General features: G+C 34.1%; 3 protein-coding genes across 3 annotated transcripts; all 3 read right to left on the minus strand.

Moving 5' to 3' along the window:
* Positions 1-356: 356 nt before the first annotated feature.
* LOC111434550 (protein RALF-like 19) lies at positions 357-920 on the minus strand. The gene has a single exon (XM_023071969.1). It carries the CDS (start codon positions 881-883, stop codon positions 518-520), a length of 366 nt encoding a protein of 121 aa, XP_022927737.1. The 5' UTR covers positions 884-920; the 3' UTR covers positions 357-517.
* A 7219-nt stretch (positions 921-8139) lies between these two features.
* Positions 8140-10467, minus strand: LOC111434530 (uncharacterized protein At4g06744-like). The gene is made up of 2 exons (XM_023071944.1): positions 9698-10467; positions 8140-8838 (listed from the first exon to the last, which is right to left on the minus strand). The coding sequence occupies exons 1-2, from the start codon at positions 10465-10467 to the stop codon at positions 8244-8246; spliced, it is 1365 nt and encodes a 454-aa protein (XP_022927712.1). The 3' UTR covers positions 8140-8243.
* Positions 10468-14273: 3806 nt separating this feature from the next.
* LOC111434546 (protein IRX15-LIKE-like) lies at positions 14274-15398 on the minus strand. Its single transcript, XM_023071965.1, has one exon. The coding sequence runs from the start codon at positions 15323-15325 to the stop codon at positions 14408-14410; it is 918 nt and encodes a 305-aa protein (XP_022927733.1). The 5' UTR covers positions 15326-15398; the 3' UTR covers positions 14274-14407.
* Between the last annotated feature and the right edge of the window lie 6147 nt (positions 15399-21545).

Genomic DNA, 21545 nt, shown 5'->3' on the forward strand with positions numbered 1-21545 from the left:
CATATCAATTGATTCATAACCTTTCAAACACAACCGATATCTATTCAACTCTCTTTCACATACAATTATAATAATGAATTCACACTCGAAATTACATTCCAAAATTTTTATCCAAATTACATTTAACAATAGCATAAATATTATGGGATAAAATTGAAATCATTTTATTTAGATTAATAATTAACATATTTTTTTTTTTCAATTCAAACCCAAAGATTTAAAATAAAAAAAATAACTGAAATAATTTAACTAGAAAATAGAACTCCTTTCAATCACTAAATCAAGTGATGGTGGCACAACCACGATAATAAGGATTGAGACCATACGAGGATTTAAAAAATAAAAAAATAACCAAAATAAATTTAAAAGGAGACCGATTAGATCAATCCATTATAATAAAAGCAAGATACCGAGATAAAATTAAAGGAGACCAAACAGATGAATACATGAGGATGATGAAAGATACATGATGATAAAAGTAAAGACAATCCAATTCAACAAGACAACATAACTTCATTTAATCAGTGAATCGAGCACATCCAGTGATAGCGGCACAACCGCGACGATAAGGATTGATCCTTCTACGCTTCTTGCAATCATAGTAAGAGGTACCACGACGGCCACAAGGGATATTATTCTGCCTAAGTGCATAGTAGCTTAAATACCTCTTGCGGGCTTCCTTATTATAAACGAATCCATATTGGAAAAGTTGTCGACGACTATCTTCAGTCATGGCTTCGGAGGAGTCTCCGCCAAAGAAGCTATATGCAGCATTATCGTTGACAAGGGATGAAGCGTTGGAGGTTTCATGTAAGGCAAAGGAGAGCGGAACAGCTACGACAAAGACGAGGAGGATAAAGATGGAGAGCTTCATTGTTCCCATTTTTGAATGAGTGAGATGAAGCTCTTGCTTTTCTTTTCTATTTATTCACCATTCACTCTCTAAATATACACCAAAACTAACTAATCACCATTATGTTCGTTGACAACGTCATTCCCAACTTTTTTTTTTTTTTACTTCAAATGAAAATTAGATTAATTTATTTTATCACCTAACTAAATTATTAATTTTAATAATATCAAAAATTGCATAAATTTAATTGGATTAGTTCATAAATTAAAACTTTGTTTAAATTCATATATTAAATAATTTTATTGGTAGGTTTTCATTTAATGACATGATTTTTTATCGGAAAATTTTATATATTTTCATTTTAATATTATTTGGATTTGTGTATAATTTATGTAGGTACATACATACATATTTGAAAAAATATATATTTAATTTAAATGTAAAAGTGTTTAAAATTAATATTTAATATATTAAGAAAAAATAAATTTATTGTATTTCATATATTAAATATTAAAATAATTAATATTTACTAAATACATAAATATAAGTATATATTTGAAATTTAAGTAGATTCACGTAACGACCTTAAATTTTTATATATTTAGAGTCGCTACTAACGTCTCATTCTCTTCCATCTCCCTCTTACGTAATTATTCTCCATTCCTTTTCATCTTCGTGTACGTACTTATTCCCTTTTCCCTTCCATCTCCCTCTACATACTTATGCCCCATTCCCACTCCCTTCCATCTCCCTCGGCACGTACTTATTTCCCATTTTCATTCCCTTCCATCTCTCTCGGTACATACTTATTCCCCATTCCCATTCCCTTCCATTTCCCTCGGTACGTACTTATTCCCCATTCCCTTCCATATCCCTCTATATACTTCTTCCCCATTCTCTTCCATCTCCCCGGTACGTACTTATTCCCCATTCCCTTCCATCTCCTTTTGTACGTACTTATTCCCCATTCTCTTTGATAAATCAATAAGGACCCTGGCCCCAAAGGGGTAGATTCGGTGGGAGTCCCACATCGATGGGAGAAAGGAAATAGTGTCAGCGAGGACGTTGAGTCCAGAAGGGGGTAGATTGTGATGTCCCACATTGGTTGGGGAGGGGAACAAAACACCCTTTATAAGGGTGTGGAAACCTTCCTCTAACAGACGTATTTTATAGCCTTGAGGGGAAATCCGAAAGGGGAAGCCCAAAGAGAACAATCCTAGGTCTACCAACTCACAAAAAGAGAAATGAACGGGCAAACTTGTGCACAGAGTATGCATAAAATATAGCTGGTTCTAAAATGTTATCCAGACTCTCAACGACCATGTCGAGTTCACAATTAGGAGTTATTCGGCCGGACCCTTAATCTTCTCCCTATCATAACATTATACAAGGCAAGAACATTTTTTTCGTACCTAAATATGGATATCTATGCATGCTTTCCCTTCCATCCAATTTAGAGTTTTTTTTATTAATTTGGTAAAAATGGAGCACCTTAATGGTCCATCATGCATTGAATCAGTCAAATGGGCTTGGTTTAGTCCTAAACTTTAATAAAATACCTCTAATGCCATAGGAATAAAAGGGCAGGTCGGTGCAAGGTGAAAGAGATCAGATCTAGGTTGAGGAACAGCAGAGACGACGATGGAACAACGTCAGAGACGTTCGAGAGGAGAGAAAAAATATCATCAGATCTAACATGATTCGGGCAAGGAAGACGAGATCCATGGATCCGTATCTAGGTCGAATAATCGTTTGCACCGATCCATCAACCAACCCCGAAGACTAACAAGCCACTAAGCCTCGGCTCACATCCAAAGTCCAGTAACACCATAGCCACGACCCAACAGCTACGACACAGCCCAAGCCCCAACCCTCACATGCAACCCAGTAGCACATGTCGTGCATGCAGATGCCGACTCCTTCAACCCGATCGGCTTGGCCCGGCTCGCGCGGCTTTAATGGCTGCAAAGCGGCTACTGGGCTCAGGTTGTACAATTTCACACCATTCCTTACATTTTTTTACCTTTATGTAGCTGAATTTGACCTTAGTTAAGGTAATTGAGGTCGATATAACGTCCTATTTCCCAACTTAATTCACTTCAAGTTGAATTAAGTTAGAAATGTGAATTGTTAACGACACGAGATGAACATTCTAAAATTAAGTTAGAAATGCGAATTGTTAACGACACGAGATGAACGTTCTATAATAGGAAACAACTCTCAATGATACTTGGAGCAACTTTGAGGGACAGAATTCAAACATACTCGAGTTTAGGAGAAAGTTGGCTAAAACCAACCAAGTAAGTGGCCTTACTATCGGTTCGGTCGAAAGACTTGCCTCGTGTATGACGACACGTGTCTAATGGCCCTTGCACGTGTCATTTATGCTTTATATTATATGATGATGTGACTATGTTGTATGGTGATGAGACTATGTTATATGATGATGTGACTATGTTATATGATAAGTGACTATGTTATATGATGTTATACGATGACGTAATATGATGATGACATGATGTTGATGATGTTATGATGATGATGTATGATAACATGATGACGAGATGACTTAATAGGATGTTATTTCATATTAAGTGTGTGTATTAACTGTCATTGTAATAGCAAAAAATAAATAAACAAATAAATAAATAAAATTAATTATAATAAGATAGTTAAAATAATAATAAATAAATAAATAACAACAATATTTCTCCACCTCTCTCTACTAACCTCTCATCCCTTTCAATTATCTCTCCTCAACCCATCCTGACGCAAATAACTATTACTGCAAAAAAAAAACAAAAAATCAATAATCGTAAGATTTACTTGAGAAAAAAAAAAATGAGAATGACCTTTACCCAATTGGGATTCACAGTAGATTTACGTGAAGATAGATCTTATCAACAAGGTATATATTAAATCGTTATTTTCTTTTATCCTATATTTTTTAGAAATCACAACTAGATCTTCATTGAATTATTACAATGATCTAGCTTTGAGTTAGAAACTAAATGTCAATCATTTATACGATTCTATAGTCAATCACGTCAGATTAGTAATATTAGATTAAATTTTTATCAGTAGCCAAATGAATAGATTAAAGATAGAATGACCAAGAAAACTTTTGAATAGGAAACACTAAGATAAGGAAAGATTTGGAAACAGAGATCACTGTAAATTTGGAAGGCATGACAACAGAATTAAAAGGAAACAGATAAAAAAAAATTAAAAACCACAAACTAAATATAGAGGGAAAAAGGTAAACACGTACCATAAATACAGAGAGTTACCGAGAGTAGTAAAGCCTAGAATTTGAAAAAGCTATATCTACTCTCTTATACAACAGTATGAAAAATAAGATTTTTAATAAAAATATAATTATAGATATATAACATTTCAGACTTTTAACAATGGACCCATGTAAATTAGAGAAATAATGTTGTAGAGTTCAAACCTGAAACTAATGTCATGGGCTCATATAGGTTGACTCGGATTTCAAATGACGGGATCGAACTTTAATTAAAGATATATTCGTGACAGCGACTTAAGCTGACCAGGTAAGTGACCTTACTATCGGCATGATTATATTTGATGTTGATACGTGTCCTATGGTTCGGCACGTGTCATATATATTGATATGTGTGAATTGTCTGTGGATCGATATGCTTCCTATATGTTATGTTATGTTATGTGATGTGGATTGTATGATAATAATTATGGTACGATGTGCTCTAGGAGATGTTTGAGATAGGATACGAGAAGGATGCACAAAACGAAATGTAACGATAGGAGTAAGATACGTTCATGAAACGTTAGAGTTAGGTTACATACCGGAGTGCTATGGATATGAGAGATTGATGAATGAATACGGTTAGGTTATGGGTAGAAAGGGATAGGTTTCTAATAGATTGATGGAACGATAGCATTAGGGTACGTTCTTGTGACGATATGACTAAGGTACTTCACGTAATGATATGTCTGTGATAGGTATAAGAACGTTAAGGCTATGATAAGTTAGAGAACGATATGACTATGAAGTGTTTACGTTATTGACTTGGTTATAATATGATACATTGTATGCTAGATTATTGTGCTTAAGTACGAAATCATGTGAACGTGAATGTATGTTATTTATGCTGCTTAGTTGATGTGATATGAATGCATGTGACGATGTGTGGCCCTTGTACGATTATGGCTTGTTGTATGAGTATTGAAATGTAACTGAATGAATTGTATGACATGAAATACGGTAAATTGCATGATACATAACCCCGCTAGGAATATGTATGATATGTAAGGAAATGAGAATGAGAATGAGAATGACATGTAAGCATGAAAACGTGATACGGGATTATGTTCATTAAATGATGACTGTAGGACTAGTGGGACCTCATGCATATTGTGTGATCATGCATTTGGGGGGATACCCCTATCCCATCACGAGGGTACGGACGTGTACATCCAAATGGCAGGACAACGATCGTTATGCCCTGCATAGCGCTGCCGTGACGGTTTTAGTTTTAACGGGTCCCGATGGGCCACCAGAGCATGCCCACCGGCTAGGGACAGTGGCCCAGCGGTGTGCGAACTAGCTGGTGAGCCCATACTCGCACGTATGGGCTGCGTGTAGAGTATATGGTACACGTCCACAATTACCTGTTAGGATTACACTGTAGGGAAAATGAAACGAAATGGAAGACAGGTCTCATCATTTCATTGCATGTGATTGTTGCATTTAACCCCAATAGGTGGGTCACTCACTGAGTATTTTTTTAAATACTCAAGCCATGTGCTACTACATTTTTCAGGTTAAGGCAAGGCATTCCTGTACAGCTGACGACGACATCACAACTCGAGATCATGGCACATGCATAGGATAGTGGTATTTATTTTCTTAGGCTTAGGATAGAATGGGATGTTTTAAACTAAAACGCTTATTTATTTTATTTCGGGTCTTTTGTTGTGTCGTTTTAAAGATGTTTTCAAAACACGTAAGTCCATGACTGTGTTTTAAGATAAAGGTTATGTTTTATGAAATTTAAATGAAGTCTTCCGCATTCAATGTTTATGGTATGTATACAGTAGCGACCTTAAATTAAGTAGAAAATTTTGGGTCATTACAGTCATGATATATTATGACGACAAATTTTCTAAGGCACATACCTAAATGATGTTAATGACAAGGAACGTATGAGAACCAACACATGCACACTACCTAGAGTGATGTGTGAATGATGAATAAGGTTGTCATAAAGATGATTTAAAGATGAAAACTATAGGGACTTCATGCATTTTGTGTGTTCATATACATCGAGTTACTTCTCCATTTATGATGATGAGTACGGACACGTGTACTACGATGATGTCATCATCATCAACATCATGCCTCACATGACACTCAGGGGTTTACTAACCTCTGGACGTTTGGCTACAGATAGCTAGCCTGACTATGATGGGTCTAGGGGGTGCAAACCGTTTGGGGATTCACGCTCGCATGTGTAGGTCGTGTGTAAGGAAATACTACGCATCTAATTTTGTCAGAACTGGAGGCCACCCCTAGGATGGTTTTAACGATAAGTCCCTAATTATGAGTTGCATGTGTTTGCATTCCCCGACCTCAATAGTGGGGTCACTCACTGAATATTCCTTAAAATACTCAAGTCATGTACTACTTCTATTTCAGGTAAAGGCAAGACACCCATATATGACTAGCCACGAAATCGCAATTAAAGACCATGTCATGTGCATAAGATAGTGGTATTTCATTTCTTCGACTTTAGGTGAGTATAAGGCGTTTTTACTTTAAATATTGTACTTGTTTTATTTAATATTGCATTATATTATTTTAAAGATGTTTTTGAACATGTAAGTCAATGACAGTGTTTATGGTGAAATTTTAAATGTTTATTTCTGCATAAGAGAGTATATTACGATGACAGTAATGACTTTAGATTAGTAGAAACCTAGGGTTGTTACAATGACATTCTCATCATAACATAACAATTGCAAGGTACGACACGTACAAGGGCCATAAAGCATGCTTCGTTCATACTTCAAATAATTCATCCAACCCAAATAGTAGTAAAAACACTTACCTAGGTAGCTGTAAGTTGAAGTCACTAACCAATCCTTGGAGCTTGGGCATGGGTTATGCGTGTTTGAAGTACTAGGTAACATGGCATGGTTTTGTAGTCATTTAGCAATAATATCGAACCATACAAAGCTGTTGATATTAATTTCAACCAATCTAACAAGCTTCGTTTGGTTACATCTTCCACATTCATTATATTTGGTACCTACTGTTACATTTGTTTGTTAAACATTGCTTACATTTATGTTCAGCTACCTACTACCACTCTTCAAATTAGCACAAACACTAATGAATGATCAATACTAAACTTTTTAAGTTCATATATGTTTGGGATGATTGAAATTATATTCCTCCAAAATACTTAATGTTCATAAGAATGTGGTTGGCTAGTTAAGACAATGAATATGCTCACTATTCACGTACAAGTGGAAGAATTGTAAGCTTAAATGTCACGGTTATGTTTGTCCACAAAGTGTCGTTTTTGGCCGTTCATATTAGTCTAAAGCATGTTGCCTGTTCCAAACTCATTTTACTTGTTTTCAAGTTAGTTAGGTTCTTTTATGTCATTCGAGGGTGTGATTTTGCCAAAATCATGTCTACACCAGCTAAAACTAAAATGTCTCAAAATGTACTATAGGGAATATGTGACTAGTTGTCAATTCTTCCTACTCTGAGTTATATGTTATTCCAGTCATTGTTGTTGTTTATTTAGCCGTTAATATTGCTTTCTTGAAATCGATTTCTTAACGTTTTTTCTAAAACTTTTCTTAGGTCACGCAGTATATTTAGGTTTAAGCAAACAATTTTTCCAATATATTTATAAACCCACTCGTGCTACTCTCTTTCAGTTGACGACATGGCCTGAGAAACCTCCATTGACCACTCTTAGCTGTGTGAATAAGGTCTTAGGATGTATGGCCATTCTAGACGAGTCGCAATAAGTCGCTGGTCGAAGATTTGGACCAATCGCAATTCATCACCATCTTGCCCGCTTCCAATTGATGACAGACTATTTATACACCCACTTATACTACTCTCTTTCTGATTTTTTTTTTCGATTTCTATCGAATCTAATTCATTTTCATTTATTCGATTTCTATCGAATCTAATTCATTTTCATTTTCTTAAATAAAAGTCATTCCTCTCGGTAAAGACGTCTGATTGTTACACAAATGCCAATATAAGAGTGGAGAATTCAAACATCTAACCCTACACGACACATAATAATGGGGAATAAGACCAATTATTGGGTACCATACACACTAATAGAGTACACATAAAATAAAAATAAATGCAAATTTAATGCGGGACAAGAGCCGCATACGTTCTCATCTCCGTCGTCTTTCTCGCCGGCCGACGGAGCACGGCTGCCGGATCTTCATTCAAGTACCAATTCCCCATACAAGGGATGTACTTCATCGACTTCTCATCGTGACAGTTCTGAACATTGGTGAAGAAATGGGAGCATTCCTCCTCCGATCTCTGCTCGGGCAGACCCATAATGCAGTTTCCAGAAACGTCTAGAGCCTTCTTCCAGATCAAGCTCCGGCAGACGGGGCCGAGTTGGGTGAAGAAGTTGTTGCGGAGGGTGAGGCTTTGGAGCTTTGGTAATTTGCAGATGACCTCTGGAACGGCGCCGTATAAGTGGTTGTCGGCGAAGTTGAGAAGCTCCATTTTGGCTAAGCAGCCGAAGGAGTAAGGGATTGGGCCGGTGAGGGAGTTCTTGCTTGCGTCGAATAGCATGGTGTTTTGTAAATGTCCGATCTCCATTGGTATGCAGCCGGTGAGCTTGTTGTTTGAGAATAGGACTTCGATTAGGGTGTTGCTTGTTTTTCCGATCCCGAGGCTTTTTGGGATTGCGCCCGTGAACTCGTTGTTCGTGAAGGTGAGGTACCTTTTGGAAGAAAAGATCACGACTTTAGTTCATATTTTCATGCTTTATTAGGAATCACGACTCTCCGTAATAGTATATTAGGAATCTTGTATGAGATTACAAATCACGACTCTTCATGCTTTATTAGGAATCACGACTTTAGTTCATACTTTCATGCTTTATAGAGCCTCTCCTAATGCCTATAGAGCCCTCGAACATTATAGAGCCTCTCCTGAGGTCTATGGAGCTCTCGAACAGTCTCCCCTTAATTGAGGCTCGACTTCTCCTCTAAAGTCCTCGAACAAAATACACCCTTTATTCGATACTTCAGTCACTTTTGACTACACCTTTGAGGCTCACAACTTCTTTGTTCGACATTTGAGGATTTTATTGACATAGCTAAGTTAAAGGTATGACTCTGATACTATTTAGAAATGACGACTCTCCACAATGGTATGATATTAGGAATCACGATGCTTTATAGAGCCTCTCCTGAGGCCTATGGAGCCCTCGAACAGTCTCCCCTTAATTGAGGCTCGACTCCTTCTCTAGAGTCCTTGAACAAAGTACACATTTTATTCGATACTTGAGTCACTTTTGACTACAAGTTTGAGGCTCACAACTTCTTTGTTCGACATTTGAGGATTGTATTGACATAGCTAAATTAAGGGCATGACTCTGATACTATATTAGAAATCAGACTCTCCACAATGGTATATAATATTGTTCACTTTGAGCATAAACTCTCATAACTTTGTTTCGGGCTTTTCCAAAATATCTCATAACGTACTACTCCCTCCCAACAATTCTCAACTATTTAGTTATAAAAATTAATTACAAACAAAATTTGTATGAACAAAAAAAAATGGAGGCAAAATACTTAGCCGGGGTGTTGCCGAGGTTAGCCGGAATGTCGCCATTAAACTTGTTATTGTTGAGAAAGATAGCGGTGATAATATCCATATCAAATAGCTTCGCGGGCACGGGACCGTAAAATTCGTTGAACCGAATGTCGAAGAATGTGAGATTGGTAGCGCCGAGGACTTGGTCGGGAAACCCGCCGACGAATTTATTGTTGCTGAGATCGAGCTCGTAGAAGAATCTAAGGTTGTAGCTGAGATCAGGGACTCTACCGGTGAAGTTATTAGAATTAGCATGGAAGAAAGTGATGTCGGGCAATTGATCAATGAAGCCATTGAGAGTGAGATTAGAACCACCAAAGCGGAAGTTGTTGAAGCTCACTCCGGCCACCGCGTCGGTATTGAAATCGGGAACTTTATCACAGATGAATCCTTTGTAGCTGCAAACGTCTCTCCCTTCCCATGTCTTCGTGATCTTATTTGGGTCATCCTCGATTCTGGGTCTCAAGTTTTTAATCGCATTGTATGCAATTTTGATCCTTGGGCTTCTAAATGGCGGCGGTGGCGGAGGCGGTGATGGGGTGGGGCAGACAAGTGGAGGGGGTGGGGGCGGCGGCGGTGGAGGGGTAGCACAGTAAGGAAGAGGTGGCGGTGGAGGGGTATGAGAATAGTAGGAAAAGAAAGTGTGGGTGTGTTTGAGTTGGGGGTCGGCTCGGAGCGTCGCCGGCGTGGAGAAGAGAGAGAAGAAAATGAGAGGAGAGAGAAAGAGAAGAGGAGAGGGTGTGGCCATCTTATTCCTTACTTCCGATCACCACAACAAGATGACATTCAAATTATATAGAAAAAGAAACAAACAATATGTTGAAAAATCAAATTTATTAATAATAAATTTAAGACTAAATTAATAAAATTATTGTATCTTTTCTATTTATCTTTAAAAAAAAATATATTATCAAATTTTTAAAATTGGTAGTAATATATATATATATAACTTTGTTTTAGAAGGTTTAAAAAATATCCTTTATTAATAACTTTAAAAAAAAATTAAAAATATAGAGTACAAGATATCTAGCATCGTGTTTTAAAAATATTTATAAATTTTTAAAAGTAAATTAATATCTTAAAATTTGTAAACAAATTTGAACGTTGTTACGGCTCCACAGATATGTTAAAGGATTTGTATTTTTATTTTTTTTAAATAGGTATTTTTGAAATTCTTAAAAAACTCATTGTTAGGACAGTACTACGGTAAACCGATATGTTAGTACCGTAGGTAAATAGATTGAAATGATATGCCCCGTCATTGCATTTTCATATTCTTGCATTTAACCCCAATAGTGAAATCACTCACTGAGTATTTTTTTAAATATTTAAGTCATGTACTACTACATTTTTCAAGTTAAGGCAAGGCATTCCTGTACGGCTGACGACGACATAGCAACTCGAGACCACGGCATATGCATAGGATAGTGGTATTTACTTTCTTAGACTTAGACTATAATAGAATGTTTTTAAAACGCTTGTTTATTTTATTTATTGTTTTGTTGTGTCGTTTTAAAGATGTTTTCGAAACACGTAAGTCCATGGTGTGTTTTAAGATCAAGGTTATATTTTATGGAATTTAAATGAAGTCTTACACATTCGATGTTTATAGTACGTATACAATAGTGATAGAAAATTTCGGATCATTACAAATAGGTCCATGCTAATCTATTTTTTTTCATAAAGGTATGAATAGGGTTTTAAATAATAAGATATTTATTATTTTCTTTTGGGTGTTACCGGTACATATTTAAGTTCTATGACTTGTTAGATCAACTTGATGAATTGTTTAAATATGACCTCAACGGGTTGCTCTATTTATAATATTAGATTTGTATCTAATCTAATGAATGAAATGAATTGGATCGAGTTGGATTGAACAAACTTTAACTTTTGGTCGAATTTGCGGTATGTATGAATTGGACCCTGAGTTGGTTTTTAGGCTTCAAGTCCGTTCATGAGATTGGAACATTAATGACTATAATTTTATCGAAAACTATAATATAACTTAGGAGCATATTATTATAAATTTAATTATTCGTTTAATTCAACACTATTTGAAATACGAAAATTTAAACTTTTGACGTCTTCGTCAATAATAAATACAATAACGTACATCAACTATATACTCATTTCGACAATGTGTTCGTCTTTTTTTTCATTATCTCAATTTAAGAAAGTTAAAAAAAATTAATATTAATGCTTAGTAGGAGTGTTCATACGACATGAGAACTTGATCAACCTGAATTTATCCAATCCAAACCGTAAAATTGGGGTTGAGTTAGATTTTTTTTCAATTTGGGTTGGGTTAAATTTTTGGAAAATAAAAAATTTAGGTCAATTTATGGTTGATATTTTTTTGTCGGGTCAACCCGACCAACCCGAAAATAATCTCATTCTGCCTTGCTTTTAAGATAATTATTAAGATTAAGAATATTTTATGTTTGTAACCGATATTAATTATGTGTTGTAAATTATGTGACAATATTTGCTGAAATCACTCCACCTTCGTGTTAAAGTTCTTTATTTATAATCAAATAAATTACAAAGATATAGAAATAGTAATAAATTAACTATGTGTAATGAAGATATTTGCCTGCTGTTCAAACCCGACAACCCAACCAAACTCAACTAAGGCCTGAATTGGGTTGGATTGTGACCTCTATCTAGATTACTATCTATCCAACTATCCTGAAATTTTGAATCGGTTCAAAATATTGTGAAGCCACTAAAAAAAATGGAACAGTTATTGTCATTTAAAATTAAAAAAAGCATTTATTTATGATGAATGGCTACCTTTAAATGCTTCAAACAGTACAATTAATTAATTTTAACTACTTAAAACAATGAATGAAAAGATGGGTATTTATATGCCATTCCAACGGTATTATTACAACTCCAAAATTAACACGAGAATAATGTCTTTACTTTTCATGTCTTGTTGAGGATTGTTGAGAAGGAGTCGGGCTAATTTAGAAAATGATCATGAGTTTATAGGTAAGTAATACATCTCCATTCGTATGAAGCTTTTTGGAGAGCCCAAAGAGAGTCATAAGATCTTATACTCAAAGTGAACACAGTTGGATGTGTGAAAATTCTTCACACATGACCTATGATGCACACGCACATGGACCCACCAAGCAGACTCATATAGTGTCATTGATTCAAATTTTTATTTTTAAATAAAAGCAAAATGTTAATATATAAAACATTTATTTATTTATTTTCAAACATTCATCTCAATTTTAAAATTAACAAAAAAAAAAAAAGTTTATATTGATTTGGTGCAATCCAAATAAATTTTAAAGAAACTCATAAACCGACCCAACTCAATCCATCAACCTTTTTATTATTTATTTTTTTTTATTCTAGCTTCAATCATACATGATCTGACAACATACTAAGAATTTATAGAATTTTATAGATCATATTTCTCGAGATTTGAACAATAACCATCTCTTTAATTTTATTATTATTTATTTATCTATAAACCATCTCTTTAAAAATTAAAACATCAAAATTAAACAAATATAAAAGTGTTTTGAGAATTCAAATCTTTTTAGTTTAATCATTAAAAAATTATATGAAGTGATGGAGAATAATTCATGGAATGTTAGGTGCTACTTTCCAAAAACAAACAATTTTTAAAAATAATTTTTCAAATGAGAAGGGAGGGAATAAAGTGAGCTTCTAAACCTTTTTCTTTCCTTTTTTTTTCCATTTTTTAATCTAAAAAATAATGAAAGAGATAAAGAAAAAGTTCATACAATTATTTAAAAATACACTTATTTTATTTTTATTTAATTTTATAACTTTTATTATTTATTCTCCGACCACGCTTATGATTCAAGGTAATTTTTAAAAATATATATTGAAATTGAGTTATGTTTTATGATTTAATGTTTTACTTTTATTTAAAAATAAATAAATAAATAATTCAAACCATTCGAAAACTACCTGCCCTAAAAATAATTTGCGGTTAAGTTGGATTAGGTTAATTATTTAATTAGTATGGTTTGGATTAAAAAGAAATTACAATAAATATATGTTTTTTTTTTCTTCTCTATATTAATACATTAAATTAGATAATTTTGAGAATTCATTCAATATTCCGTTAAGGACTTCTTTATTTATCTCACCGACACGGTTTACCGTACTATTTATTCAATTCCAATTCCCACGTCTAAACAACCACGTGAACCCCAACAACCAATCATTCCATTCCACGTGTACTTTCAAACTAATAAGCCAACGCGTTTCATACCAGAAAATCAGATCGCGTGAGAATACTGTTAAGTATTTTCTTCTCGAGGTTCGGAATTTTTTTAAAATGGCGTCTTATCCCTGAACTTCCACCCTCTCCATCACCGACGATTACCGATCCGGTATTTTAGCAAAGCCCCCCATCTTCCTAAGTCCACTAAATTACCATTTTGCCCTTCTACTTCACTTTTTAGGAATGTGTGAAAATATACATTAAAAAAATTCTAAAGAAAAATAGGATAAATTAAAAAAAATAAAAAAAATATTGTTAACTTGAATATAGTTCAAGTATTTTCTTGATCTTTCTCGAACACATAATACAACATCATATTTGGATGTCCTAAGATAAACACACGACATAAAAATAAAAAACCTATGAAATTTTTACAAAAATATAATCACAATAATCATAGAAAGAAATTACATCACAGAGAGGAAGAACTCTTACAGAATGTTGGGGCATTCCCCTGAATTGGGTTCTCCACCACAAAATGCCCCAATGAATGCACCGATTCCACCAAATTTTCCGGGCAAAGAAACTCGTCGCTGTATATCCGCTCAATTTCCCGACCCATCTCGTGAACGAATACATGGGTTTTGGAATTCGCTTCCCCAAATTTGCTTCTCGCTAACACTCCGGCGGTGAAGATCGCCGACATTCTTCCCGGCGATGAGGGGCTGTAGCCACGGGGTCCGTCCACCAGGATCACGTCCCATGGGACTTGGTAAATGTGATTCGGCATATCGTTGATGCCCAATTTGCATTCGGAGAAGAGGAGATTCTGGATGGGTTTGCACTCTTTATCGGCCTGTAATTTTGCAAGAATTAGAAGCTCCTTCATCTGGGTTACTTTGGTCGTGAATTGGATGTCGTACGCCTCTGTTCCGGGGTTCGATTGCTCGAATTTCGAGACCTGGTACTCGTTCTCGTCCAGGAACACGGTGGTGCCGCCGTGGTTCAGGGCGCGCCAGAGGAGGGATTCATGGGTCAAACCGAAGATTAAGAAATTACACCCCGGGGAGCAAGAGGAGAGCGCGGTGGCGATGGAGGAGAGCTCGGCGGTGGACATGTGGGGTTTTGTGGAGTTTGTGTCCGCGGCCGCGTAGTGGAGGAGGGCAGTAGAAACAGAGTGGGGGAGGACGCCGGTGCCGGCGCCGGAGATTCCATCGCCGTTTCGACGGGCGGCGGCGGCGGAGGAGGAGAAGGTGGAGTTGATGAGGGTGAGAGTGAAGGCGAGTGTGAAGAAAGTGATTAAGGAGAAGAGCCAGCGGCGGGGTGTGAGGGCGTTGCCGGCGGTCGGAGCGTGGAGGAGAATGAGCTTAGCGTTGGCGGTGGATTTCATGGCGGCGGGGATTGGACGGAGAAGACGACGGTGGAGGAATCACTCAAGACACTCACTGGAATGGCGCGTGAGGCTGAGGGGTGCCGAATTTAAAACCAATGGAGAGAACGTGGGAATAAATAAATAAATGTTTTTTTTTAACGCAAAATATTTACGTTTCATTATTAAAATAATTTATAAAATTTGACTAAGAAAAATAAATAATAATTTATAGTACTTATATTTTATGTTGATTATTGAATGTATAATATGATTAAATGTCAATTTTAATTTTTTAAATAATTTAATAATAAAATTTGTTGGTTTTACATATGGCGAACGAATAATATTCAATATATGCATAAAATAAAATTGGATATAAATAAAACAATATGTTTATTAAAAACAAAAAAAATGAGACCAACCGTCCTTCCCTATAAACTAAACTAATATAACTAATTCACTGCTTAAGTAATAACAGACATTATCCATTCAAATTTATTTTTTTAAAATTATAATTATTTAAAAATCAAATTTGTTTTGAAAAAAAGGGACAAAAAGCGTAACACAAGCATGAAATTATGGTAAAAGTCAAACGAGTATACGGGAATCAAGGGAAGGAGTTTTGGCAGAGAGGGTATTATCGTAAATTCACTTGAAATTATTACTTTTGACTTTCAGAAAGTTATAAAAACCAAGTTTTAATTAACAAATTCTTTACATCATTGAAGATTTAAATTTTAGGTATTTAATCAGGTAAAATGACTAAAATATCCTTTACTATATCATCATACCGCTCCTTATTAGTGACATTATTGATTGTCGTCAACCATTTGAGCAACAACTTTGATCATATATTGGCGACAATTGATAATTTACTGTCTATTGCCAACCTCCTCGTAGCAGCGAATGGTAATCAAACTATTGTAGTATTTTATATATAAATTTAATCTTATTAATTTATAGTATTTTTATTAATTCATAGTAATTAATTAAATATTTTACCACAAAAGCTATTGGATAAATGTTGAGATTATACCTTGAAGGATAATAACGAAATTGAGGTGCATTGAATAGACCTTAGTTTTATTTATGACAAGCTCAAGATGTAGTACGGAGAGTTAGAGCTTATTAGCATTTAATGAACTTACATATAGCTCGTGTTTCACTAAAAACAAGACAACTTCATTCAAGGAGCTCGGTCTTCGTATTACTTAAAGTGGAGTGTCAATTATGCTATTTTCTTCAATGGGATAAAATCATTTAGATTTGACTATTTGAAGATAAATTAAAAAATGATAAAAGTGAAAAAAATAAAATTATCTTAAAAAAAAACCTTCATAAACTTTAAAAAATTTAGGTAATATTCTTAATTTTTTATACAAAAATAAAAAATACTCGGACTATCAATATTTTTAAAAAAAAATACGTGTCGATTTTCAAAATGGTTTAAAAAATATTTTATAACTTTAAAAAGTGTTTTAAAAAATATGCTTGAATTTTTAACACTTTCATTAATCTATTAATCTTTTTTTAAAAACTTCAAAAATACTTTTACGGTTATTACCACCTTCAAAAAATACTCATGAACTTTCCGAAATAAAATTAAAACGTTCGTAGATAATCTATGAGGTATCAATAGGCGATTTAATTTTTGTTTTTTGAATTTTTTTTTTATAAAATTAAAGGATGTTAATATTATTTTTAAAATTTTATAAGTATTTTTTTAAACAAGAATATTTTTTAAATAAAGTTCATGGGTAATTTTTAAAAAAAATTATTTATTTTTACTTTTAAAATATTATTGTAACTTATTAAGAATATTATAGAAACTTTGAATTTAGAAGGAATTTTATTAATTTAACTATAAAATTATATTTAAATCAAGAAAGAAAAATAAAAAATAAAGGAGACCGACACATTAAAAAAACCCGTAAATAAAATAAACGAGAAAAGCGTTATAGACATAAATACACAAAAAAAGGAAAATAATTGAGAAATAACATAATCCAATCATTTCATAATTACTAATTAAAAAATACAAAAATAAATAAGTTAAATTATTACATTTTTTTTTAATTTAATAATATTTATTTATAGCATTGTAGTGGGCCTTTTTAGGGCTCCATTCACTCTTTCATCATTTCACTCTTAAATGGTGTGGGGAACTTCCCACCTACTCTCTCTCCCATCACATTTTTTTTTTATAAATATAATTAATTTCTTGTTATTTATTTATTTATTTATTTATTTATGGTGGCTAAATATTCAAAAAAAAAAATTCTATATATTGTAATAAAAATTTATATTATTTTTAGGGTTTATTATGGTCGATGAATTTAGGATGAGAATTTGAATATAGCTTAAAATTGTCGAATTCATATGGCTTTCCGGGTTCGTTAAACAAACCTACTTAGTTTCTGTAGTATTTGAAAGCTACCTCCCATGAACTCACTTTACCATTTTTCTCGGCTCAAGTTGTCGAAACTTGCACTACAAACATACCATTGACATTGAGCTTACACTCAAAACACTCCAAATTTTAAATTTCGAAGAAAAAAAATGTAGGGAGTTATTTGTGAAATTGTAAAATTCTTAAAATTGTAGCGGTCATGGAGTGAAGTTTAAAATAGAAATCAAGAGTTACAAAACCGAACATGTTTTTATTACACTTACAAAACTATTTATAAAAAAAGTCTCTCAAACAAAAACGTTCTCAAAACTACATCATAAAAAGTACTTCTACATACAACTTACTTTTTAAAATTCTACATGAATCTATCTAAACAACTCTAAAGCCTCATACCTCGAGTTTACCATCACCATAGTCGTGCAGCTTTACTATCATCCGAAAAATAAAAGTAGCAAGCACGAGTATAAAAATACTCCATAAATGACATGTTTGTAAGTTCTTTACGTACTTGTAGCTTAAAATCTTTACATGCTATTCTAACTTCTCTTAAACCCAAGAATATGAATCTCACTTAATGCTTGCCGCAATGTCTCAAACTTACTAACGGGTGAGTTCAAGGCTAAGACAATAATGTTGCTTACTTGGAGGCAACTAATAAGGTTGTGTTTAACTTTGATGTCTGTCATTTCAATCCTAACTTTAGTTCACTATCATGCATTGTGGAGTTTGTTTACTGCTATAGATAACTAATAGGGTTCGACCCGGTCCTAATAGCCTCACAACACGAGAGTGACACGAGAGGGAATGACTTTCTCTCTCCTCTTCAGTTATTTACGGTTTCTAGACCTGATTTTCTCCCTTATTTCATACATATTTTGGCCAAATTTTAACTGGAATCCTTAAGGAAAGTTGAAGAACAAATTACTACTGTTCTCGTTCAAAATGACCCACTATATAGAAACAATTTTGCTACTAATGAAAATTATCTCCGACTTCAAACAAAGCTTCGACCGACTCCTCTATGGTCGTTCTCCACTAAAATTGGCTTCACCATACATTTACCCACACATTAATAAGCAAAACCCTCGAACAATTTCATAGTTAACACAACATTATTATATATTAAACATCTATATAAGAATATAATAAGAAATGTATAGTGAAAGAGACATATCATGTGATATCTTAAAAAATTAATAGCTTAAGACATTGTTAAAAAGAAGGGAAGATGGATTGAAATTCAAAAGTTTCCACTAAATCCGCAATTAACACTCAAAATGGGGTTTGAAAATGAGATACAAATTTCAAAGAGGCAATCAAGGGGGAAAAGAAGAATAAAGAAAAAAAAAAGGTCAAAATACATCTAAATCATCTTTTAATTTCGACCATTTACATTGCATTTGGATTTTCCCCAAACTATTAATTGCTTTTTTAGGAGCATTACATAGACATACACATACAGGTGTCACAGTTCCATTAGATTTGTTTCGCATTTAGTTTGGTAAAGATTTGTGGGTAATTCCGATTTGATCCCAACAATCAAACTCTTTCCTAATTCAGCTCACCGAGGAATTAAAAAGGTTGAAGTGAAATATAGAATGTGATTAGTGATGCAAAAACTTTTTCTTTTATTGACACCTGAATCTTAACATTATTTGAGAGTAACGAAGATTGGTGTCCACCATAATTAGTACTCATGTCACTTTTGACGAGGTATGATGTTAGGATCATACAATTGTGGGAATGAGTTAGTTTAAATCAATTTGATTATTGCCATGATTCTATTAATTGATATCACTGAGTAGTTAACTTTGAATGCGGACTTCCAATAAAAAGTGGAAATAAATCACATAGACTTCACTTCTTTCTTATCACAAGTCGAGTTCTTGCTACCTACACTCTAATTAGTATATCATAGAGCTTCCTAGTGAATAGCTTTGTTATAGTCGCTCTAGTCGTCTGTGGATGAAGACATCTATTCTGGGAGAAATTGGTTTAGAGTCACTGTAATGGCTTAAACCCACAGATATTGTCTTTTTTGGACTTTTTCTTTCAAATTTTTCCTCAAAGTTTTTAAAATGAGTCTGCTCGTGAGAGGTTTCCACCCCCTTATAAAAAATGTTTCGTTCTTCTCTTCAACCAACGTGAGATCTCATGGACATGGTTTTTTTTTAGTGTTATGACTTAATGGGAACAATTATTTGTTGTAATAAGCTCAACCTAGATACTTGTTTCTGTCTAGAGCCTATGAACCTCTTCCGTTGTATTAGTAAATTTTTCAAGTCAAATGTCAGTAGTAACTCCAATCATGCAAGGCGAGTGATAATGACATTCATACTAACCAGACTATGTGTAAGGGCCCAAACCCACCACCCCTGGCAAATATGGTTTTCTTTGAGTGTAATAGTAAAAAAATAAATAAACAAATAAAAATAATTATAAAAAGTAGTTAAAATAATAATAAATAAATAAAAACAACATTTCCCCCGCTAACCTCTCATCCCTTCCCACAATTATCTTTCATTAACCTATCTATAAAAGTAAGAGTTACTACAAATATATATATATATATATATATATAATCTTCAGATTTAAGGAGAAAAAAAAAGAATAGCTTTTATCCATGTAAGATTCACCGAAGATTTACGTGAAGATAGATCTGATCTATATATTAAATCTTCATTTTCTTTTATCCTATTTTTTAGAAATCACAACAAATTATAGTTATAAAAATGGACAAATGTAAATTAGAGAAATAATACGGTAGAATTCAAACCCGAAACTAATGTCATGGGCTCATATAGGTTGACTCGGATTTCAAAGGACGGAATCGAACTTTCATTAAAGATATATTCGTGACAACGGCTTAAGCTAGCCAGGTAAGTGACCTTACTATCGGCATGGTTATTTTGATGTTGACACGTGCCCTATGGTTCTACACATGTCATATATATTGATATGCGTGAATTGTCTGTGGATCGATATGCTTTCTATATGTTATGTTATGTTATTATATGTGGTTTGTATGATAATAATTATGGTACGATGTGTTCAAGGATATGTTTGAGATAGGATACGGGAAGGATGCACAAAACGAAATGTAACGATAGAAGTAAGATACGTTCATGAAACGTTAAGGTTAGGTTACATACCGGTGCTATGGATAGGAGAGATTGATGAAAGAATACGGTTAGGTTATGGGTAGAAAGGGATAGGTTTGTGATAGATTGATAGAACGATAGCGTTATGGTAAGTTAGAGAACGATATGACTATGAAGTATTTACGTTATGACTTGTTTATGATATAGTACATTGTATGCTAGATTATTGTGCTTAAGTACGTAGTTATGTGAACGTGGATGTATGCTATGTATGCTTTTAGTATGATCTGATATGTTATGCATGTGACGATGTGGGGTCATTGAACGATGATGACTTGTTTGTACGAATATTTAAATGTAACTGCATGAATTGTATGACATGAAATACGGTAAATTGCATGAAACATAACCCTGCTAGGAATATGTATGATATGTAAAGAAATGAGAATGACTTGTCAGCATGAAAATGTGACAGGGGGTTATGTTCATTAATGATAACTGTAGAACTAGTGGGACCTCAAGCATATTGTGTGTTCATGCATTTGGGGGGATACCCCTATCCCATCACGAGGGTACGAAGGCGTACATCCAATGGCAGGACAACGATCGTTATGCTTTGCATAGCGCTGCCGTGACGGTTCTAGTTTTAACGGGTCCCAGTATAAGGGGCTCCCAGAGTATGCCCACCGACTAGGGACAGTGGCCCAGCTGTGTGCGAACTAGCTGG

Source organism: Cucurbita moschata, unplaced genomic scaffold (genome assembly GCF_002738365.1).
Source record: "Cucurbita moschata cultivar Rifu unplaced genomic scaffold, Cmos_1.0 Cmo_Scf00045, whole genome shotgun sequence".
Lineage (NCBI taxonomy): Eukaryota > Viridiplantae > Streptophyta > Magnoliopsida > Cucurbitales > Cucurbitaceae > Cucurbita > Cucurbita moschata.